This window comes from Onthophagus taurus, chromosome 10 (assembly GCF_036711975.1).
Source record: "Onthophagus taurus isolate NC chromosome 10, IU_Otau_3.0, whole genome shotgun sequence".
Lineage (NCBI taxonomy): Eukaryota > Metazoa > Arthropoda > Insecta > Coleoptera > Scarabaeidae > Onthophagus > Onthophagus taurus.
The window spans coordinates 2592744-2618618 of record NC_091975.1 but is presented as its reverse complement, the minus strand read 5'-3'; the positions used below and the strand labels follow the sequence as shown (position 1 = coordinate 2618618).

The following is a 25875-nucleotide window of genomic DNA, read 5'->3' as shown; positions in this document are numbered from 1 at the left end:
AAATGCTTACAAATATACTGTTTTATTACCGATTGTTCGCCAATATTTAGCAACGCCATCAAGTATCGTTACCAGTGAACAGATATTTAGTGGAGCGTCCTTAATATACTCAGATAAACAAAAAAACCTTCAAGGAGAGCATCAAAACGAAATTTGATGTTTGGCAAGCATAGATTGACAACGTTGACCTGAGATTCCTGCCTACTCTCAAGGAATCTTCACTGTAATCAAGTTTACTCACATTTTTATTACTGCAGTAGACATATTAAGTAATTATCCAACATATCTACCCCATAATTAATGGTATTTGCTAGGTATGTCGAGAAATAAAATCCTTAGAATAAAATAAATTTATTCAAAACGCGATGTTCTTTACGAACGCGGAAGAAAAAAGCTCCCGTTACGTTTTATTATCAAACCGAAGCCAACAATCGATTTCAAGAAAATAACAAAGATAACAACTCTCTTTATATATTACATATGTGTGCGAAGTTGAGGTCACGTAACATCACGAACACGTTTGAAGACGAAACAAGAACGTGCCTAAGTTTAAATTAGTAAGTTGTAATGCAATTCCGCGCGAACATCTTTTCCTTCTACTAGGTACATACATAAACGTATTATAACAACTAATAGAACAACATAGAATTCTGGTGGAATCAAAAGGTTGTCGTTGGTTAAGTTGAATTGAAATGCCACGATGATCGCGCGTCTAGTAATTGCAAACCGTACAAGTTAAAGACGAATAGTGCATTAGAATAATTCGCTGGTTTATGCAGGAAACAGGAATGGCGTGCATAGAATTTAATACCTCGTAGAATAAACGGTTGTGCGTTCCAAGAGATGTTTCTTGACTTTGTTGTACCTTTTAAATCATATAATTCCAAAAATAATTCGCTTTATCAAACGTTACGTAATATTTATTTACTTTTGCCGATAAACGTGTAATATTCACGTGAACGTTCCTAACCATGGTCAATAGAAAAGTGATAAAATTACATGACCTTTACGCTGCTAGATAACAAACAAACGTCATGTTTACAATAGTACAACCAATAATTTCATTCATAATCTAGTATACACATGTATGTATATATTACAATAATATTAGGATAGAAATTTAGATAGTTGAATTGGTCTCTATCTCATTTTAAAGTGATTAATTTTTTTTAGTTCTCATATTAGGGATTGGAATATATCTCTTTTGGTTGATTCTTGCGTCTTCGTCTACCTGCGCATGTCAGGGACTGGAGGAATGGTAAATGCTCTCTGAATGATCGTACTACTACGACTCGGAGTCGAACAGTTCCACCGCAAACGCGTTACAGTGTCCTCGTGTGGTAGAAACTGTTCACAAATGCGGAAACATCAATGGCAGTGTATACACTTCTCCACGGCCTTGTGTTTACAATAGGGGTATCCCTACTTTACAACAAAGGCAAGTACCGCCTTCGGTGCGGCCAAATTTTCTATCAATTTCATTTTACCACCGTTCGATTTGTGTACATACATTGGTTAAAAACCAATATGGCGGTCATACATAGACAGAAGGCTACGCGAAAAATGTTTGATTCCCTAATAGATACCGTATTGGAATCGAATTTTATATAGAATTAGATAAAATAAAGGTTACTTTAATAGAAATAAATAAAATTTTGATCGTTTCAATAACGGTTTTTGCTGTCAAAACGAAAACACGTCCGCGTGTTTTGCGTTCGCTACGTTTTCGGGTACGTTCACTTTTCGATCGCTGTTGCGTGCGCTTTTGTAACACGTAATACGCTTATTTTTAACACCGGCAATGGCATAGTTTCGAAAATAACTAAGGGAAGGGACCTTCGGAGCCCCCACGATATTTCGTAATGTTCGGACACCTGCCGAAGCGATAACGAATCAAATCGAATTACTCATAATTAAAAAAATTAATTTCGTATTTTAAATATGTCAAAATTCTAACCTGTTTTGTGTCAAAATTTTGTTTCGACTCAATCAATTCACCTTACATCACCGGCAGGTTATCTACGACCCTTTTCAAAACCTGTCCATTTTGCTCGCAAATGCACTTAAACGATACAATAGAATCGATAAAATCCCCCTTTATAATAGGAAACGAATTGAGGTTAAAACTACCCCACACTGAACTGTCATTAACACGTTAACGACCATGTGCACCATATTGGTGCGCACTCTGATTTCTGGGGAGACCGCGTGACCCTATTTGGACACAGGAAAATGTAATGTTTCAACTCGTGTGGGCCTAACAGGGACGCAGCTATAGTGTTTAATTATACGGTGTTTGGTAGATCTGGTACCTGGGAAATACAAGATAGCCTTGGGTTGGAAAAATCATTTGTGGTTTTTTTATTTATTACAGCGTTTAAAAAAAGGCATTATTCTTCTTATAATACCTTGATAATGAGGATAATCCTCGTAATTTTATAATTTTTTCAAATAAAACAGGATTCAACACTATTTTTTATCCTCCTTATGCTTTTAGAGGATAAAAAATAGTGTTGAAGCCTGTTTTATTTGAAAAAAACTATAAAAAGTCATTATTGTTAATTTAATAAGTTTAATATAATTTTATAAGAATGGAATATTATTGAATTGGTCATTGAATTTTTAACGTCAAATGCAGTCAAATCTGCAAATGTGCCGTCAACAACAAACGTCAAATTTTAGGTTAGAATTCATTTTATTGTTGTTGTAGGCTACTGTACTGCTTTCTTCTATAGTGATTATATGTGATTTATTAAGTGTTTTGGTTGTGTGTATCTGTATAATAGAAATATGACGCGCAAAGAACTATCTGATGAAGAACTTCGACGAATATTGGAAGAGAGCGACTTTGAATGTAGTGAAATCGAAAGCACATACGATGATTCAGATGCAGACCGCACATTCAAAGTAGACGAAGGTTCGAACTCTGAGTCTAGTACAACTAGTAATGACATTATTTTGCCAAGTAAAAAAAGAAAAATAGAACCTACACCTGGGCCTAGTAATAGGCCTAATTCACCTGGAAAAGATTCAAGTGACGATTCTGTTGTTGCTCCAAGAAGTAATTATGTAGTGTGGAGTGAAGTTTGTGTATCTGATAAACTCAATAAATTTGTATATTCTGGAAGACCCGGATTTCGACAAGAAAAAATCAATCACCAAAACCCTGTTGATTTTTTCCTCTTATTTTTCGACAAAGAAGTTCAAGATTTACTAGTTACGGAAACAAACAGATACGCCGAACAACAGATACTAAATGGTATATGTGAAGAGACAGTCAGTGAACACTCCATTGTGTCTAAGTGGTATGATACAGATGCACATGAACTTATGCGTTTTTTTGGCATTATTATTTGGATGGGACTTGATCAAAAACCTACGCTTCGAGATTATTGGAGTAAAAAGGTCCTTTATAAAAGCGAAGTTGCAAAGTTGGGTCGCATGAGTAGAAATCGATTTGAGGCATTGTTACATTTCCTACACATTTCTGATAATGAAAATTGCCCATCAGGTGACAGATTATATAAGATTTCTCCACTTGTACAGATGTTAAATAGAAAATTTCAACATCTTTGCAATCCAAAGGACAAGATATGCATCGATGAGACAATGGTTCCATTTCGGGGCAGGTTAAGCTTCCTCCAGTACATTCCAGGCAAAAGACACAAGTACGGTGTCAAACTTTTTAAACTTTGTGTTGATGGAGGCTATACTTATTCAGTTAAAATATATGGCGGTGGTGGTGGTATAAAAACCTCTGATAAGCCATTGGCTACAAGAGTAGTCATGGAACTGATGGAACCTCTTCTCAATACGGGAAGAACCCTTTATACTGACAACTTCTATACAAGTGTTGGTCTAGCACATGAACTGAATGATAACCAAACACATTTGGTTGGTACTTTGCGTCAAAACCGAAAACTTAATCCGAAGGCAGTCACAAGTGCCAAATTGAAAAAGGGCGAAATAAAGATGCAACAAAGCAACACAAAAGTTGTAGTAGCAAAATGGAAAGATAAGCGCGATGTTCTATTTCTGACAACGAGAGCTGTCCCAGAAATGGTTGAAGTTCCAACGAAAAGAGGCTCTGTTCTAAAACCATCAACCATAGTGGAATATAATACAGCTAAAGGCTTTATTGATATTTCAGATCAAAAAGCTTCCTATAGTTCTCCAGTACGCCGAGGGATCAAATGGTACCGGAAAATTGTAGTTGAACTATTGACAAACACTGTTCTAGTTAATGCCATGGTCGTGTTCAAAGAAGTAACTGGAAAGAACATGAGTATCACAGAATTTCGCGAAAATATCGTTTGTGCCTTATTGGCTGTGGAAAACCAACCCAAAACTGAAAATCAAGTGCAACACTCTATAGAAAATAAAAAAACTCGGGGCAGGTGTTCAGCTTGCTATAAAAAGTACTCAGAAAGAGAAGGGCGTCATTCGGCGATGAAAAATGCCAAAAAAGTTTATTCTTTTTGCCGTGCATGCTCTGAAAATGCGACGTATATGTGTGTAAGTTGTTTTTTTGAGCGCCATACTTCGTTCGTTAATTAAATAATAATGTTACGTATTTATATTTTTTTGTATACTGAAAATGTTATTTTACATTCATAATGGAATATGTTGTTTTATTTTTAACTAAAATGTAGAATAAATGATTTTGGTCGAGACCCACTATGGTACACATGGTCTATGGTAAACTTAACATATATTTCTTTTTAATCAGACTGCGTGTACCAATTTGGTGCACATGTTTTTTTTATTGAAAACTCTTTCCAAACAAGTTATTGTCCAAAGAAAAAATATTATTGTACTTCCTTGTGCTAGCATTCAACAAAAAACTACTCCGGTCCAGACGTAAATTTACAAAATTTAGGACTGGTCGTTAACGTGTTAAATAGACTTCTCCTGTGTATATATTTTACTATAAAATGTTTTCATGAATCAATGATATCACATGTTTTTATATATATTTCAACTTTGTCTATTTTTCACTCCATCTATTGGAAAATTTATTAAATAACGCCGTTATTTTTAATTTAAATGTTAATTGTTTTATTAATTTTAAATTAATTGAATTGTAATTTAAAGTGCTTTTATAGAGGTTGAGTTAAAATTTATTTCTATATTTTTAATATAAGATATTCATTCAACTTGTAAAAGCTCGAACATAACCTCAATTTTAAGTGTCAAAAAATTGAAATCAATAACATGAATCAATTTATTGTATATTCAACATTCTACATACATATATTCAAACAGATGGTGCGTTCCCAGATGATAAAGTAACATATAGAATTCAGAAAGTAATGGAAGGACTAATACCTAGTAGTAGGAATTAAAGTAAAAGTTCTCTTGCATTTTTTAATACGATGGGAGATGTTCAGTGACGCTCTTAGGATACAACGTCATGTTTTGCGCATCTTAGGCAGTTGATGTAGCAATAATGACACTTTAATCAATGAGGTAATATCAACTTTGGTAGTAAACACGATTGAGAACAGTGCATTTGAATTAATTTAATAACATTTGTCACTTTGACATTTAACCTGTCATTTTGACATTTTAATATGTCATTTTGATCTTTTATTTCTAATTTTTGAGGTTTACTTATCATTTATTATCTCTACTTGATTTCTTTAATACTAGTAAATTAGCTAACTTTAGAAAGTGTTAAGTTTAAATCTTAAAAATCAGCTTCCGATTAAAACAACTTTCTCAAATGTTTTTATGACCAATAAGGAAACGCTACTGCGGTGTATAACGTTTAATTCGTGTATAAAAGATCTTTGTGCGGGTAATAACGTGCATAGAGTCGTTGTTGGGTTGATTGGAAAGTTGTCCTGGAAATAAGGCGAATGTGGGAGATAAAAGGACTCGCCGATCAGCTCGATACCGCCGCCCCATTTCTTGTCTTCGCGACGGATTTTTCCTCCGTCGTCGTTGTCCTTCGCATCCACTTTAGATTTTAATATTATTTTCAGTTTTAACGCGATTCACACTCGCGTTTATGCGTTGTCTTAACGACCTCTAAACCCATAAAAAGATGCAGTAGGAGCACATCAAATTTACCGCCCGCCTGTTAGCTAAGAAAAATGAGCTATCCGCATTTAGAGAAGAACTCAAAGTGGTATTAAAAAAAAGAAACGTGGAAAACGTTATCTAATCTATGGAATTTGCGTCTCTTTCTTGGTTCGAGACTGCCTCTTTGGATGCTTTACCAGGTCACTGAGCTGGGTTCCTCCGGTGAACCAGTCCGGGATGAACGAATCCCCGGGGTCAAGGTCAACGTGAGGGGGCCACTTCGTCCCGCACAACTCCTCGCGGATATCTGCACGATTACGTCACAAAGAGAACGATCCGACCGGCTGTACGTTTTTGCTTCTTTTCAGGTTCCGGAAACAGGACGGAATGTGCAAACGTATTTACTTCTTCGACTATCCACCAATGTATGTTTCAAAAAAAACAAGAAAAAACAATTTTGGAATGGTTTAGTCACGTGCGAACTTGTTATTAACACAAACCATGTATTAAGTAATTACAGTTCATTCGTTAAACATGCGAGGTACTATTTCGTTGAAACCGTTCAAAAACGCAACTCGAAAAATAATAACCTGTACATTATGTTAATCACGTTAGGAAATTCTTGGAATTGTTTTCAAACAGAATGCAAAGCGTATAATTTAGAAGAGTTAGATTATTACAAAAAACGAATTATGAGATACATTTGAAATTTAGAAGTTTTTTAAAAGTTTGTTTTGAATCTAAAGCGATATTATTACTCGGGGTAAATAAGATTAACGTCGTCTATATCCGCGCACGCGAGATAAAACGTAAGTGAAAGGCAAACATCAAACGTTCTCATCATCGGGCGACTTCTTTTTAACGATAGCAATGAACGTTCATTGCCCCCCACAAAACGACAAATAAAATGCTGAATAAAACGGCAAATAAAACACCGCACATCAACAAAAATCATCATTCATCATTTCCTCGAATAACTATAAATTGTAAAATTCTATACACCCTTTGTATATAATATTCGAATTTATCCCCGTAAATTGTGACCTACATTTCCATCCCTCTTCTGGGAGGAACAATTGGGTAACGAGCGTCTCGTTAAAGTATTCAATTCAATATGGATATAGGATAATTGGTAAAAATTAATGTCAGTAGGTCGAAGTTTTATTAAAATAATCGAAATATATTGCTAAAAATGTTAACTTTAAATAAAAAAAATTTCATCATAAATTTAACAAGATGATTCGTGTATGAGTAAAAATGGAAGGTTGATTCTTTAACAACAATAAGTGATAAATTCCAAACGAGAGATGTGTGGGTGGTTTTCGAGAGGTGATTATTTTAAAAAGATATCGAGTTTGTCTTTCTCTTCATTCGGTTAGTTAGCAAGAAAAATTTCTTTGAACTCTACCTACCTCGCCTTTTTTTTTACAATTATTTTTTAAAACATAACAAACAAATCGAAGGCAACGGATGACGTCACTAACGTTCGTTATTCTCCGTTTGTATAAAAGTGTAACGTCCGATAATGAAACTAACTGGGTCAAAGCACTTCTGTGTTTATTATCCCTCCAAATTTATCGTTTTTTTGTTTATTTTGAAATTTTGTTTGTCTGTTACAATTTTATCAATCACATTTTCTCATAGCATTAGTTTTCGAATTGTAAAAACATAAGAACTTGCTAAGAAGACTTGATATCAAGGGATGATAGATATTGTGCGTTCTTCAGTTTATCAAGGATGTAAAGAGGAGTAGACGAAGTCTTTGTAACATCGTTTGCGGTTGAGGCAATACATCGATACTGTGTCAACATAAAAATACAAAGTTATCATTGACGTATGATACTTAAGCCTAGGTCGCTTGCGATCGGGACGCTACATCGATCCATATCAACATAAAACTACAAAGAATAACCCAAAATTACAACTTTTTTTTATCCGTTTCAGAACTTTTTTGATAATCAACATATTAATTTTTGTAACAAATTCAACAAAATGACAAATTCAGTGCTAATTAGAAAGACCTAAATAATTACTCCATCGATGTCATATAAAAATGCGAGAAAGTGTAGCATAAATTATTTTATTATTATTTAATTAAGTTCAGCACTTATTTTTTAAAAATAAGTTAGTAGAAAGATTTTTTCATGCTTTTTTTGAAGAAATAAAAGCTTTAACTCTGTACAACCAACGGTTTGGCTACTTTGGTTTCGCCAAGGTTAAGTCGTATCGCTACGACATAGTGATTTATTTGCGCCTATAAACCGTTCTCCGAATTAAGTTTGCGAATATTGCCAATACGGTAACACGAAGCCGAAGCCGAAGGTTACGTTTTTTTACGACTTTTCAATTTGTCATGGGACGTAGCAGCAGCAGCGACACTCTCCTTGCTTTCTTCGTTATCCTAATCAAATCGAAATTAAAATATTTATTTTTTGATAATAATTTTGTATGGTTAATAATGAAGGGAAAAGTAAAAGTTAATGGTGGGTTGTTTTGATGATAACTTAAAAGCAATTATGAAATTGGAACCACTCCTCTTTAAAGAAGCGAAACTGAAAAAAATTATTGTGTGAAAAGGTGCGGCTAAACACGTTTGTACTCGGAGTGCATTACACTCTCGTTTCAAGAAAAAAAAACGTCAATAAAGGAGTGGTTTAGATAAATACGAACCAAACATAATAATTTTTATTTCAAATTTAACTGATTATTCGATTACCTATACATATTGAGATTGAGAAAATTCAATTTGTCTGCTAATAATTCTCCGGGCAACGAGCCGATTCGTTAAACTAGATTAATGTTTCGTCCCATTAACTCCCAGAAGCAACCTGGGTTTTGATTCCGCAATTATCATCGGGCAGTAAACCAATTAAAACAGACCATTAACATCCGCTTCTCAAGTATTTCTCGACTTTGCAGATGGTGAACGTAAATCGATTAAAATTTTTACTACTTAAAGTTTACCGAATAAAATTTGACCGTGACCGCGCGACGATAAACGAAAACAAAACCGAAAAATAAGGGGTAAATAAATAAATAACGAAACAGAATTCGGGAAACGATTTGAAATTCACATACACAGATCTATGTGTGTAAGTGACCGGGTGTTGGGTTTTTGCCTCTTTAAATATGTATGTTTGGGAACTTTTAAATTGTTCAAAAACGTTTTTTTGGGTATCATTTGGTTAAAATAACGATAAAACTAAGTATCTAACTCGTTATAATAAATTTAAATATACTTATTTAAAAAGGAATCACAACAACAACATTTTAAACGTAAAATTAGAACTGGATTGATCAAACCTCGTATAATAATAATTATGTACTTTGGTAAGTTTAATTTATCCCGATTAAAATTAAAGATATCTCTCTGAAAATGTATACATTATTCGCAACGGTAAACCAACGCCACAAATCATAAACTCGTTCCATTATCCTAACTTTAAATACATAATATATTAAACGTATGTCCGTGGGGTATAAATATAAATAACCGTTTCCTGTTTTACCTTTGAAGATTAAAGATAAACCCGATCTCACTAAGCATAACTATCTTACAATCAATAAAATCTGCTTTAATAAATAAATAGAATCAAACCAAAAATCGAATTGAAATCATTTTAATTCGATTCGTGTACAATAAAGTTTATAATCCTAATAAATTAGACGTTTAACCGAACCGGAAGTTCAAAACAGTCCTGATTACACGCTTAGGTTCTCTACGGAGAGTGAATTTGAATGCGATTTTTTCGTAGAATCTCAACACAACTACAGGAAGGAAGTTTGCAAACAGGAAGTCGTTTAGAGGATAATAACCGAATACCCGATCATTAGAAAGAACCTTATTACTATCCAATTCATGCGAATTCGATCCGCTCTCCTTCTTGTTCGCACGAAGATCATTTAAACTTTATCATTTTTCTTAGATTTTACGTTTAATTATTTCGAAACTTACAACCGGTAATAACAATTGAGTAAACTTTATTCCACATTTTACAACCGTTTGAAAAGGAAACCCGATAAAGTTTTAGTCGGTCGTCAGCTTCCCCAATCCTAGATCGTTTCGAATTTACCCTCAGGAAAGTCGTTTGGCAAAACGATTGTTCCAAAAACAATACGTTTATACAACAACAACGACGATAATGACGACAACAACGTCTTTTGCGTCGTTATTATTAAATTATTTAGAAGAACACGCTGATTATGCTTATTTTCTACTTTTTTTAAAACTCATTGAGGTATCTATTTTATTTGCTTTTTAAGCAATTTTCTAAATGATAAATCTATCAGTTTTAATTATTAATACGCAGTTTCTACAAATTTCAAAGTATTAAATCACTGAACATAATCTTATTGTTAGATCTACTTTTATTTGAATGAAATCCAAGCAATAAAAAAGGATATTACGAGTTTAGTATCAACGAACATCGATTATTCGATAAATTGCGATTCTTCTAGTTCTGTTAAAGGTTTTTATGCTCCAGATAAATCACACAAAGTGAATCCCTTAAAAAACAACAATCAAATTAATTGTTAATGTTTTTAGAATAAATCTAAGATAAAATAAAGGTTATTTCTTGTGTTATAACACCAAATACTTGCTTACAGCTGGTTTTTAAGGTTTTTTTATAGTATATCAAAATAAATTGATCATTATCCCGAATCTAGGTTATATTGAGGTTAAAATTTCTTTTAAAATGTCAAACGTCAATAATTATCATTAAGAATATAGTACATATTTACTATAATAGATGGCAGGAAGTAACGATAAAAAAAATAAAAAAGAATTATTTAAAGAATTAGAATTTTAGTAAAATTTTTATTAATGAAACTAATTAAATATTTATTTGAATTATAAAAATAAAATATTTGATTTGAATTAAAACAGTGAATTGAGGGAAAAAAATAATTTAATAATTTATTGTTGTTGACATTGACAGATTTAAAACTAACTCAAATTAAAAATCTTAAATTTTAAACTACACGAATTTGTGCTTGTTTTTGAAGTGAATTAAAATGAAAAGACATCTTAATGAATTAATGATACTGAAACTTATTTAAACCTAAAATATCACAAAATTATGCTTAACAATAATAATATAATAGTATTTGTTTCTGATAATAGATGGCAGTACATAATGAATTAATTTATCCCTAAGAAAATGTAGTTTTTTAAAAATTTGTTAAGAAAATACATTAATTTATTAAATATGTACTAATACTGTAACATTTGATTAAAATTAAATCATTAAAATGAGATAAAAATGCATTAAAAAAATATCTTGTTTAGGTTGGTAATATTTATACATTTATACAAGTGTCAAAAATTTGACACATCTCGATTATAGGTTATGTTTTGTTATTTCAATTAAAATTTTTATTATAAAACTCATCAAATTCATTTTCAATCACATTTTTTTCTTCCAACTAGAAATTGTTACGATCAAAGCAAGAAAATTTTCCAACACGCTCGATAAAGAAAACTACGTCACAATGTTTTCTTTCATCGTTGTTGTCAAAAGCCTTTGTAAAAGTATTTCAATCAGGTTGGGGCCCCTTCTATATACGACACTTCTGAAAACTTTTCCCCGAATTGACAGAGAACCAATAAATAAGAGAACAAAAAGGACGTTATTTACTTTGTTATTAACTGAACAAAAAAAATTTGAAATTTGCTGTGTTTAAATTAACGGAAATAAAGTTTGCGGAAGTCGAAAATTTACACGTAACGAACACAAAATGTCTGTTTGAGTCGTCAACGAAAGTTATTGACCCATACGGTGAGCAACGGACCGTGAAAGCTCTGAACATGTAGGAGTTGTACTATGGATATATAAACATACAACAACAGTGGTTATTTATCGTTTTCGATTTCAACCTGAAAAAAATTTATTTTATAAAAGATTGGTTTATTAAGTTAAAAGCTAAAATGAAAAAGTTACTTTTAAATTTAATTCGTAATTTTTTTCCCGAGGGTGGTTCATCAAAAGAAAAAAATCGGCTTAAACGTTTAAGTCGTCCAATTTTTTTTAAATGTCTACATAAAAGTTCATTCCCAAAACAAAGTCCACCTTTAATACCTTAAAGGTATTTTTATTTCTTTTCTTTAAAATTTTTCTTTGTAAAAATTTTTCTTCGATTGATTTGATTTAAAAGAGTAAGCTCCTTTTGGTATGAATAAATATTTTTTTTGAGGGCGAAATGGGGCCACGAAACGGACGATATCCAAACGAAAACCCTCGAATCGAGATGGAAGGGGTTGAAACTATCGATTTTGCGGAAATAGTGCAGCAGTAGGACACTCCAAGTACATTGCTGTAGGGTCGTTGCCCTCTTTTTAGAGAAGGGGGTTGCATAGATAGAAATAATTTTTTTCTAAATGACAATTTAGCTGACGACCAAGTGGTAGTAGCCCAGGACGAAGAAGTCCTTGAATATATGGCAAGAAAATTAATCACCTCTCTCGCCATTCTTTGGAAATAATGTCCGGCTATTATATATTTTTAAATACATAATGAAGTACTGTTAATGAAAAAAAATTTGATCTACCACTTGCTACCATCTATTATTACAAATTTGTACTATTTCGGAAATTTTCAATGTGTCAAAATTTGACACATCTCGTTTATAGGTTATGTTGTGTTATTTCAATGAAAGTTTTTATTATAAAACTCATCAAATTCATTTTTAATCATAATTGAAGGGGATAAATAATTTTTTTAAATATTTAAAATCGTTTATTCTTGCTGCAAAAAAAAAAATTAGACTGGTTTTGTATCGCCTCGTTCCAAATCCCCCTTTTTTATTATTTAATTTTTTTACGTTCGTCTTCTTTTCGATCTCGTTTCGAACGTTATGATCTCTTTTGAAGAGACCGGTTGAAATAATGACCCGGAGCCCCGGTTAAAACGCGATGATAATCGTCGACCGAATCCTTTTTCTATTTCAAACGACCTACGGTATTCAGAAGAGAATTGAGACCGACTGGGTCAGTGATATCAAAAGAAAACATACATTCGAGAAGCAGCTGTTGCAGAAAAAAAGTTTATACGTTTAGAACTTCCTTTGCAAAAACGACGGAAAAAAGACATCAACATAAGAAGAAAGAAACTAAAACATGCTACAAGATGGGAGAAGGAGGAGGATGCGTTTCCGGAGGACAACAGCAACGAAGAAATTGTCTTTGTAAATAGCTACCGGATTATTTTACGTTTAAATAAGTCGTTTACATGCGGATGATAACGTTCCGGAATGATTTATTGCGGATATCGAATGGTTATTAATAAGATATTTTGCTACTGTATAAAACTTTTTAATGATACAAATTATTATAAATTATTACATTCTACCACTTTGTGTCATTTATTCGTAGGTAAAACCTACAAATAAATGATAATTCTCGATTACAATGGACTTGATTGATGGTAAACTACACGGACAGCAACCTTCGTATCGTGCGTTTTGTTTTGATAAATCGGTTTCAAGCTCGAGATAAAATTGCACCGACGCTCTTACATTGTAACTTATAATACGTGTATCTCGCTTAAGACTTGTTCTGCGCACAAAAGAAAATCATACGCGCAATGTCCAATGATTAATGGTCAGATCTTTATTCGAAATCGTCCTCCGTTTATCAACGATATATCAAAATAAAGTTTTTTTGTTTTTATAATTTATATATATTTTTTTCTTTTAGCTGATTGTTTTGATGCGCGCGTGTTTGAAAATGCAAGCCTCTCGTTAACGTTGTCGGACCCACAGGACGTCATTGTGGCTAAAGGACAGTCGGCAAGCTTTTCTTGTTCCCCAAAAAGCAACCTTGTACCTTCAATCCGCTGGCTTTATAACGGAAACGCAATCGGGAATGATTCTCGATTACAAGTGCACGATAACGGCACCCTTACCATTTCGAAGGTGTCTGGAAAAAAAGTGGGAACTTACCAGTGTTATCTCAAAAACGATTATGGGGCCCTACTTTCCAGTCCTGCAACATTACGTTTAGCCAGTAAATATACAATAATTATTTTTGTTATAAATTGTTTAATATTAAATCTTGGTTATTTTAGTTCTTGGAAAAGAATTTTCCGAACAAATGGAAGACATAACTGTTGAAGAAGGGCAACCTATAGTATTGCCATGTAGAATTCATTCCTTTCCTAAAGCTGATGTGGACTGGTTCCGCAATAATCAACCTCTACCTCAAACAACAAGGTAATGTATAGCTTTAATTCGGTGTTTATTAAAACTTTTTTTCGTTTAAAATTTTATTGGGAGATTACTTTAATAATGATTTGATTTGTGTATGGCAAATGTCAAGGTTAAAATTCAGTTATTTAATATCGTTGCTTTCAACGTTGCCGACAAATCATTAGAATTTTAACAATTTTAATTTCATTTTCAGATATGTTCCTCTCCCATCGGGATCTCTATTAATTACAAATACGCATTCCTCAGATATAAATATTTATAGGTAAAAATGTTTAATTATTAATTTACGTTGTTGAATTTATTAATTTTTCAAAATTAAATTGTTATATTTCGAAGTGGCGACATCTATATTTTTTTTAAATAAATTAATGACCAAAGTGGTCAGAAATCTAATTTAAGTCACCTTAATTTTTAAAAATATGTTTTAAACATTTACTTTTTTCAAATAAACTTAATATCATTCTTAATAGATGGCGCTTGTTACTATCTGTCAAATTAAATCGACAAAACGTAAATTATTTTCAAATTTTCATATAATTTTTCTTTTTATATCTTTAAACTTCTTATAGTTGTAACGTTACCAACCCAATTCTTAAAAACAAACCGAAGGAAAGTAAAAAAGGGGTTCTAAAAGTAATACATCCTCTTAAAAAACAGACTCCCCTCAAAATACTCGATTTAGGGTTAGATCGAAATATAACTGTTCTCGTTGGTGAAGATGTCCGATTATTTTGTGCTGTTTCCGGCTGGCCAGTACCGACAATTAAATGGTTTAAAGGTAATAAATAAATATGTATTCATCTCTTTGCCTAAATTTACTTAATTTATTAGGGAAAAGATTTTTACCGTCAGCGAATGATTCTACAATTGTTTTACTGAAGAATATAACGGCTCAAGAAGCAGGTGTTTACACTTGCACAGCACAGAACGGAATCGACAATGTTGATCAGGTGAATCAGAGATCATATCCTTCTTTTCGATCTTGATGGTTTTCGTGGTTAGCGCGTTTTAACTTTCGCTTAGATTCTAAGCCTTAGAAGGTCCATAATTACGAATGCAAACGGTTGTCGAGGACGAGATGGACGTTGAACCCATTTCTTTGTTGTGAAACCACAACTTTTCAAATATTTGTTTTAAATATGTTGACTTTTTGAATAATTTGAATTCCTTTTTTTATAGATTTATAATGTTGTTGTTCATCAACGACCTTATTTTAACCACACTATGCAATCCAGAACGTATTCAGCTCCGGTTACTATAAGAACTCCTTGTCACGCTTTTGGTATACCAAAACCAAAGATTTATTGGTTAGTGAATGGGACGGAGTTTAATTTTAACATTGAACGAAAATCATTTAATAATTCTCAACTTTCTATATCAAAATCGATATCAACGGACGCAGGTAATAATTTGTAATCGCTTAAAATTATTTAATTACTTATAATTGTATTTTTTTTTAATTTTTAGGGATTTATCAATGTGTTGCTGAAAATTCAGCGGGAAGATCTTGGCTAGCAGTACAATATTATTCAAAAAATCCACCGTTACCGGCACCAATAAATATGCGTTGTCAACCGTATAACGACACAAGTATTTGTATACGATGGGATGTACCCCCAAATATTGAACCAAACGCTTTTACTGTTGACTCATATAATGGAGGTAGTGGTATCTATTATATTTACAATTAAACCAAAAAAAAAGATTAAGATCATAATGAAATTAATTATGTAATTGTTTTAGAAATGGGACCGGATTATTTATCAAACGTCACTTATTATTTAGCTGGACGTTTATCACCCAAAACTGAATACTCGTTTATATCTCGGTTGTATAAGATTACTGCAAGTGATAATTCTAACTCAGTCACTTGTTCAACAGGTAATAAATGGATATTGATTCATTAAAAATACTTATTTATATAAATTTAGGTACAATTGGTGAACGTAACCTAAAAATTTCTCGAAACGATTATAACTCGGTTAATCTTACTTGGTCGTCAATAAGTAGTGATTTTCCATGCGATTTAAATTCAGTTCGTTATAGAATACAATGGAGATATTTAGGAGCTAATTACTCATCTGTAAAATATGTTAATTTTAAAAATTCAACGATTATTAAAGGTAATTACTTGGAATTTCATATAACTGGCAATATATGAATGCAGTAACCATAGTTACGAAACTACTAAGCACTTGCACTGTCCCACATAATATGCAACATAGCTTAATAGTACAGGCATTGGGTAGTTTTGCAAAGGGAAAGTTTTATTTGGAGAAAGGTCACGTCCTTTTGATAACACTGAGATAACTTTAAGAAGGCTTATTGATGCTTATAGAACACCAACAACTGATGCGATAGTAATTGAGAAACTTATGGTCCATGAGATGTCATTTTTGACATCATTTAAGTTCCGACTTATTTATACAATTTTCTTTTTGATCAATGACAAAATTATAGTATTAAGTTGATTTTTTAATATTCATAAGATGACAAAGTGATCAAAGGCATTATTAACGACTTTAAATTTAAAGAGAAATTTTTTTGATTATTACCCCCATCTAGCGATAACCACGTGTATTAAATCGTATTTTGACAACTACAAGAAATACAACGGTTTCTTTTTAAAAAAACTTGCAAATAAACGATTATTAGCCGCACGCCTCTAAAGACGGCTAAACCCGAATGATTCTAGTTCTAGGTATAGTGTTAGTTTTACACTTGCACTGTCACTAGAACTAACATTAGACCTACAACTATATATATTCAGACATGTGGCAATTCATGTGGGACAAAGTAAGTAGGTTTCTATGGAAATATGTTTTTGTATATTGCATTTTAGGTGAAATACACTGTATGTATTTGATCAATATAATAGTATATTACGAGCATATAATGAAGGCTATTATTCACTAAAGTTAAGGTTAATTAACCTGAGTGAATAATAGCTCATTATATGTGAGTAGAATACTATACTTTGTTTACGACTACTATCAAAATTTATTTTTTTAAATACATTTTTGAATAAACTTAAACGTCAATGTGACACAAATGCAATGTTACCAACTGTAACCAACTTCACAACAATTTGTCAAAATTAGATGTCAATTTTATGAAACGTCAAATCATTCGAAAAAAGGAATTTCTTTACGTTTTTTTAATGTCAAAGCTTTAGAAAGTCCTAAAAAAAATAATTTATTGATGTTATTTGAAATTTTTACGTTTCAAATAATTATTATTAGTTTGTTTTAGAAAACTCATTTATATGGTATATATTATATCTTATTATAAGGTAGTCGTGGACAAAAATCTTTTGTAATAAGTTAAAACATTATTAATTTATTTTCTTTTTAAGAACTTGATACGGGTAAAACATACGAGTTTAGAATAGCTTCGATTACAACAAAATCAGCCTTTTGCAATTGGGTTAATTTCGCACTTCCGCAAAATCCAAACAATAATGAGAAAACGAAGGAGATAATAAAAGAAGGTGAACGTTATAAACAAAAAGAAAACGATCCGACGATAATTGATTTACACGTAAATCAACAACGTGCCAACAGCGTACAATTAAATTGGACTTGTACAAATAAAAACATCGTTTTCTTCCATATATGTTACTTCGAGGCGTATTCGAATAAGGATTGCGATCAAAACGATGGAATTAAACAGTAAGTTAGTAATTAATTATTTAAAATAATTTTATTAATAAAAATGTTGGTTTTAAAGCGATAAAACGGTGTATGATTCCGTAACGATTAAAAATTTAAAATCGAGTACCGTTTATGAGTTTTATGTAAGAGGAATTCACGAAAATGGTACATTCACCGATGGTAAAATCGTGGAATCTTCGACTTTAACGGAAGGACCTGTGATTGTTAACGATTTAAAGTATCGTGTTGTTAATTCGACGACGATTTGCGTTCGATGGCGAGCTCCCTATCATAAAAATGGGAAATACATGAAGTATACAGTCAGATATTCTTCGCAAAATGGAGTTGAAAATTCGGTTAATGTTACAGCATTAGCTAAGAATAATACGGTGATTTTTTAATTAAGTTAAAACTTTGATTTCTAATTTGGTGTGTTTATAGCCTTGTTGGATTGATCCTAGCGGAACTGATCACATTTCGGTTTTACTGTCCCAATTGGACCCTGATGACACTTATAAATTATTTATAGAACCCGAACAAAATTCGAATGTGACGGCACCACATCCAATCTTATTTACCATCAACGAACAACGCACGGGGAAAATAAACAGTCCTAAAACTGGCGTTGGATACGACCAAAAATTAGGTCAATTATTATAATTATTAGAAGTATTGACTAATTAATTATTAATATTATTAGGTATTGCAGTTGGAATGTCGATTTCTTTATGTGCATTCGTTGCGTGCGCAATATGTTTGGTGAGGATGGTGTTAAAAAGGCGAAAAACGCAATCGACAAATCGTAATCGGACAAGATTTTACGTTTGCGAGATGAGATCAACTCAAACTAATCATCATCAATTGGGAGTGAGCAGCGAAATTCAAGAGATGCAAAATTTATTGATTACAGGAAACGGAACCGGACATATTCCTGCAATCCCATCAACGGAACTTGATTCAAAAGTAAATTTGCAATAAATTAATCTCGTTTTTATTAATTAATTTATTTTAGGGCAATTCTGACTTTCCAAATAAACACTTGAACGGAAACGCAAATTTTGGGAATAAAAATCCCGCTTTGGTGAATGTGACAACAAACGGACACATTCACATTTTGGAAAATCCCCAGGTAAGTTTTTAATTTAGCTTTAAATAAAACAAAAGTATTAACTTTTTATTTTACCAAAATTAGTTTGAAGATTCCAATTCGAATCTTTCCGATTCGAATTTACACACGAAAATTTTATCGCATTTCGGCGTTAATCGTAATTCAAAAACGATCAGTATGGAGTCGTTAAATACAACTCAATTGACTTATTTAGACGATTCAGAAATAATGCAGACCTCTTTAAGGAAAGTTTCCTCACCTTTAGGTCCTAATGGTTGATGTTAAAAGAAATCCTTAAAAAAATAATAATAATAACAATTTTTTGTTATCAAAATTGTGAGTTGAGCAGCTACGCTTTTATTGTTTTAACGAAACGATTTAATCGCTTTTGAGTTTACCTCACGTTTTAAGTTTAATCGTTTTTTAAATGTTTAATTTGTTAAAAATTTTTTATTATTAACATACTGCTTCCAAAACGAGAAATATATTAAATCGGAAAAACGTTGCTCAATAGAATCAAGAAAAAAATTAATTAATTTTTAATAAGTACAATAAAAAACATCGATGTAATGGATTAATACAGGGAAGGGAGTCTAGGTTATATGAAAAAATTTAATTAAACCCAAAAGTTTACAGTTCTAGAAGACGCACGGCTAAACCCGAAACTTTCTAATTCTAGGTCTAGTGTTAGTTCTAGTTTTACACTGGCACTGTTACTATGTTGAACTGACACTATACCTAGAACTAGAATTATTCGGGTTTAGCCGTCTTTAGAGACGTGCAGCTAAACCCAAATGGTTCTAGGTATAGTGTTAGTTCTAGTTTTAGTTAAATAAGAATATACAACAATCTAACGCTACCACTAGCAGTAGAACTAACACTTAGACCTAGAACTAGAAATATTTAGGTTTAGCTGTTAAGAGACACACAGCTCCAATAAAAAAATACTTGGGAAATATCCCGAGATGGATTCTATTTATGAACAAATATTGATATTAACAAAAAAAAATTGTCCCTTTTATCCGAAGTCTGTTATATCGAGGTTTTTACTGTATCACTACATAGACTGATGTTGTATTCCTATTTTTTACATGCAATAGAATTAAAAAAGAAACAGTTAGGATTTTTTTACAATTTTTTAAATAAAAAAAAAGAAAGAAAAAGTCGAATTGCTCAAAAAAAAAATAATAATAATAAATAATAATAATTAATAGGAGACGAAAATTAAAGAAATTTGTTACGGGAAGTAGCGATGAAGACTGGAATTAAAAAAAAATGGTTGATTAGAATCAAAATACTCTCCCAAAATAAATTTGGAAATAATTATTATTTAATAAAGATGAAACAATTTTCCGAACGAAGTTATTTTCGTTAATTGTCCCGTAAATTGACTGAAAGAGACTTATAATGTTTAAGATGAAAAAAATTTGGAAACTTCCGAATTGAAAGAAAACGAAACTAAAAATCGTCGTGTTGTGTGTTCCTCGTATGAGATTGCAAGTTTTTCCCTACGTTTATAAATTTTAACAAAAAAAATCATAAAAATATAATCGCATTCATTGTAAAATAATTTCATTATAATGTAACACACAATTTTTTTTCTACTGCTATTTAAATCAAAATAAACGAATTGGATAACATCTTATAATGTAGCTAAAAAATCGCCAACTAATTAAATATTTATGTACTTTTTACAAGAAGTTTATGATTGCTTTTAATAAAGAAACACATCAAGAAAGTTATGAAAGTTCCTTATAGTTGAAAAAATACCTTTTCTTTATGTCTTTCTATGTCTGAGAAAACTATTAAATGAGTATATTATATTCTCCAAAAGTGTTCCTTTTTAAAGAATCATTGCCGGCTGTAGAGTGTTGCCTAATCTTTTTTTGTTGTAATTAAGCCAAGTCGTAGTAAGATATGTTATCCATTGTTGCCCAATAAACTGTTGAAGAGTTTCTTGGTGTGTCTTATTTAATATTCAATCAGTTTGTAACGCCTCGGCCGCAAGCGACCTCGGTTAAATAAAATAAAATCCTTCAACATTGGCTTTCTAATTGCAACATCAGTTGAAGTTCCAATTGGTTCTTTTGACGCCTGGCAAATGTACCTATCTTGTCTAATCGTTGAAAACATAAAAACTTTGAAGAAATTTTTTAAATTTGAGCTAAAAATGAGAGAACTATGTGAGTCGATATTTTTAGCTACATAAATTCTATATTTCTAAAGATAAAAAAAATTGTGTGTTAAAAAGAATTATCATAAAAATAGTACGGTATTTTCCACTGTACATTTTAGGTACCTGAGTGAATGAATGAAGAAAAAGAATTTTTTTATCATAATTGTATAAGATGTAAAAAAAGTTTTCGTTTTAATTTCGAAACGAATATAATAATAATCGATTTGATGAATTAATTTAATTAATTAAGTGTATGAACGAGTCTTTTTAAGTATTTTTTATTTGAATAAGTGTTTTATTATTTTCCCTTTTTCTCTGTAAGATGTTGATTGTTTTAATTTAATTTATAACGTTACCGATAACTTATTGCTATTATTACTTTTTATTATCTTTTTTTTTTACCGATACAATCCAAAGATTAGTTTCTTTAATAATTAATTAATTCCTTTTTTTTAATCATCAAGCTATACATTTAATTTCAACATTTTTCTTTTAACTGTATTATTATTATTTTAATTTTCTTCTTTTAGTTACCAAAGGACTATTTTTTCTTTTAATTTTAATCAACTTTTCTTAATTTTTTTTTAACATTAAAAGTTGTATATATTTAAAAAGGTATTCATAGCGTATAAGATTAGGGATAAAATCACAAAAAAAAAGTATTTTATTTTTTTTTTAATATTATTAATAATTATTAAATATTATTATTGGAAATATTATCTGGAAGCAATACAAAATATTAAGAGTGAAGTGTTCCTTTTATAAAGGAAAGCTTTGTTTAAAAAAGATACTGTAGTACCTCAGTTAAACATTCCTATAGATTTTTTTTAAATAAAAATAGCAACAATATAGAAATAGAAGTAATCCGTTGATCTTAATTCTTGACACAGAACACGAAATGAATGAAAATTTTAATTAAAAAGTTACATTCCATTAAAGAAATTAATAATAGAATAAATAATATTTTCCGTAATATATTTTTTTATAAAAGTAGATCTTTTTTATGTCAAAACAAGTAACGAGTTCAAAAGATCCGCTTAAAAAAATAAATAAGGGAGACATCAACGTATATACCTGCGATTAGTGCAATAAAATCGTTAAAAAACACTTTTGATATTCAAAAAAGTTTATTTTAGCACAAATCTACATTTTTGAATAATGAAATAATCGATGACATTTTATAAATTGTTAAAAATAGAAAAATAGCACCTCCTTTTCTTTGTTAAATGTAAATATACAACGAACGAAATACATTATTTTGCAATAGTGCTTCTGCTCAGGGAGATAAATAACAATTTTTTTTGAGCATCCACAAAAACAAAACAAAAAATAACTTATTTGTTCTGCTTAAGAAAACTTAATACAAAAAACATTAATTTATATGTAATAATTAAAATTAAAAAGGAAAATACTTACCCCATTAAAGTAAAATAAATACAGTGAAATTCCCCTAAGTCGAATCGCCAAGGGAGCGGAAGAAAACTTTGAAACAACCGAACGTCTCTCTAAAGACGGATAATCCCGAATGTTTTTAGTTCTAGGTTTAGTGTTTAATTTAGCGCTGAATAATAATTAAAGCTAGGTCTAGTGTTAGTTTTACACTAGCGCTGTTACTATGTAGACCTAACACTGTACCTAGAACTAGAATCATTCGGGTTTAGCCGTCTTTAGAGACGTTTGTGGCTAAACCCCGTGGCTACACTTGCACTGTCACTAGTACTAACATTATACCTAGAAAGATTTGGGTTTAGCCGTACATCTCTCAAGATGGCTAAACCCGAAGATGGCTAAAACACAAAAAACTAACTAATTAAACACATCAATTATCTCCTTAATTGATCAATTTTAGCCATCAACGTCTCGATAGAAAGTATGGTCCACAATAAAAAAAAATGTTTTATATCTCAAACGAAAGCTTGCACCTGCCTGAATAATTATGTCGTAATGCCCATTCGAAGAATTTTGATTAAAACACAAAAACTACTTAATTATCTCCTAATAAAATTCAAAACGACTCACCGATTGGATGTTGTTTCCTTTGGATTTTACTTCGAAGCTCAGCTGGAAAGCAAAGATAAATAATTTATTGTAACAAAAAAAATGAATTAATACGATACCTTCTAACATCCATAAAATAGCAATCCGATGATCTCAACATCACTAATATCACCTAACACTTAGCATAAATATTGCACGTATTTATCACTGAATTCAAGTAATAAGTTTTATTTTTCTAAACCACTTTATCACCCTTAAATGCCCGCACATCAACTAAAATGCGTTATTAGCGAATCAACTTCCAAATATCCCCTCCTTAATTTATTGTGTGAAGAAGGAATACTGGAGGTGAATAAACAAAAAATGTTAAGATGACGGGGCGAAGCGGTTTTAAAACGTTTTTTTGGTTTTAAAACTCAAAATGAAAAAATTACTGGTTTTCTCGAAACATTTCAAATAAAACTTATGTCATTTTACTAAAATAAAACGCACTAATTGAATTTCAATGTTTAACACTTCCGAAAAAAGAATCAGGTGCCCAACAAATAATTAAAACGAAGCAGCCAAGACGTTGGATTATGCTTCATCCCTTATTTTTGTGTTAAAAATATAATTTAAAAAAAATCGTATCTCAAGAACGAATTGAGATATCATAATTAAATAAATTAACTGTTTAAAATTTCTTTCGTAAACTTCGTCGTTATGATTTATAAATCCAAACTAACACTACACGATCTAACTTTCTAGTTCTAGGTCTAATGTTAGCAGTAATTTTAGTTGAATGAAAAATATACAACAATCTAACTCTGAATAACAACTAAAACCAACACTAACGTTAGAACCCGAACGTTTCTAGTTCTAGATCTAGTATTTTAGAGAATAATTCGAAATATAAATGTTCGAATTAGGGGAATTTGACTGTAATTACTTTTTTGGCCAATCTACCTCAACAAAATAAATACACACTATAACACTACATTAAAAATATATCGCGTCTCTTTTTTTATATACAAGGTGTAACAAAAGTGAAATAAATTAACTTTAATCAACTTTTTTTACACCCATATTATTTAATTTTTGTTGTCTCAGGGCACGAAAACCTGTTAAAATAAAATAAATCTGATTCATAAAAGTATTCCGATCCGTTTCAATATTTATTCTTTCACGAATATTTTATGAATCATTTTGTTTTGTGAAACTTTGTAAATAATTTTTCGCTTTTTGTTATAAGCTAAGTTTTCTTTTTATATCGCGTCGTTTCTAAAATAAAAATTAATAACAAGTTAATGAGGCTATTAAACGCTCTTTTGTCACACCCCAAATATTTAAACAAACATCTCGAAATTAGTTTTAGTTATTGAATGAATCGAAATCACGAAACTACTTAATAAATAAACTAAGTGTGTGATATGATTTTTAAACGGATTCATTTACTTTTATTATTCCGGGTTATATAAATAAACGCAATTTAACTTTCGCGATTTCGATCATCAAAATAAAATTTAAAAACAACATTTCGGTCTCTGTATTAGTACATAAACATTTGTTATTAATGTTAATACTGAAAAAATAGTATATTGTACAATATATTATAACATTTACTGATGAAGAAAAATGAATATGATGACACAAGACGTGCAAATGAGCTGATTAATATATTTTTGTACGATATTGAATGAATGCGATATAATTGTAATTTAAAAATAAATATTTCCCAAACTATTTTTTATTTCTTTTAATTAAATCCAATATTATATTACTAAAACCTTAATCCTTTGTTATGCTGATGACGCGGTCCTTTTTGCGGAAAACAATCGTCTATTGCTGCTCAAAAAGTTAATGCATGACAACAGCGAAAGAGCCACTTCGATGTAAGCTAGAACATAGTAGAGCACTTGAAAGTTGAACTATCAAGTTATGGTAATATTGAAGAGGAAGCACCTATGCCAACAAGTCAGGAAAATCGCAGGCTGCTTAAACGACACTTATTAAAGCTTATTAAAAAACAACTTTATACATTTTTTCGAATTACTCTGTTTTTCTTAAATAAATCGCCCCAATTCTTCAAAATCCATAAAAGTTAAAAAAAAGTTAAAAAGTGAGGTTATATTACCTGTCAAAACTTTCCTAATTAATTTGGCCATTAAAAACACTTCATTGAATTTTAAATCACTACAAATAACTACTTCGAGTATTTAAACAAACACTTTGATTGTTTTTCGATTCAATTAAACTTTTATCTTCGAAAAATTTTGAAAGAATCTTAAGATATGAAGAAAATTGTAAAATGTCAAAAATACGATTAATGTGGTTAATGACCACTAGATGGCGTAAGTAAATATTTAAAAAAGAATTTAATTTTAAATTTAATTTCGAAATAAAAATCTGTAAATTATATCTTAATATTATTACTATTATACTAATTACTATACTCTGTTTTTAAACCAGGAGGAGTATTTTAAATTTGTCACCAGATTGACCTTGCACGTGATTAGTTGAATGCGAGAAAGGTTCACACACAGGCAATTTTGAATTTTGATTTTGAATTTGAAGGTTAGGTAATTGATAATTCGACAGTTTCGTGTCATTATCGTATATTTTGTGTTCTTAAACCCTTTTTTATTATATTTTGAAATAAATATACTCATAACTTCAATGTTAATTTGTATGTAAATAAATAAATAATAATTATTAATTTAAATTTA

The 25875-nt window shown here is 30.9% G+C and overlaps 2 protein-coding genes across 3 annotated transcripts; both read left to right on the top strand.

Moving 5' to 3' along the window:
* Positions 1–1276: 1276 nt before the first annotated feature.
* On the top strand, positions 1277–24892 carry LOC111428120 (protogenin-like). Of its 2 annotated transcripts, none has more exons than XM_023063526.2 (16): positions 1277–1438; positions 13724–14032; positions 14094–14238; positions 14429–14497; positions 14805–15013; positions 15067–15185; positions 15415–15637; positions 15703–15897; positions 15979–16116; positions 16167–16358; positions 17591–17906; positions 17965–18277; positions 18330–18534; positions 18589–18851; positions 18901–19017; positions 19081–24892. In XM_023063526.2, exons 1-16 carry the CDS (start codon positions 1372–1374, stop codon positions 19273–19275), a joined length of 3075 nt encoding a protein of 1024 aa, XP_022919294.1. In that variant the 5' UTR covers positions 1277–1371; the 3' UTR covers positions 19276–24892. The 2 variants fall into 2 exon arrangements, with proteins under 2 accessions (XP_022919294.1, XP_022919293.1); XM_023063525.2 differs by having other exon boundaries at positions 1278–1438; positions 15703–15900.
* On the top strand, positions 2145–4903 carry LOC111419892 (piggyBac transposable element-derived protein 4-like). Its single transcript, XM_023052777.2, has one exon. It carries the CDS (start codon positions 2791–2793, stop codon positions 4555–4557), a length of 1767 nt encoding a protein of 588 aa, XP_022908545.1. The 5' UTR covers positions 2145–2790; the 3' UTR covers positions 4558–4903.
* Positions 24893–25875: the final 983 nt, after the last annotated feature.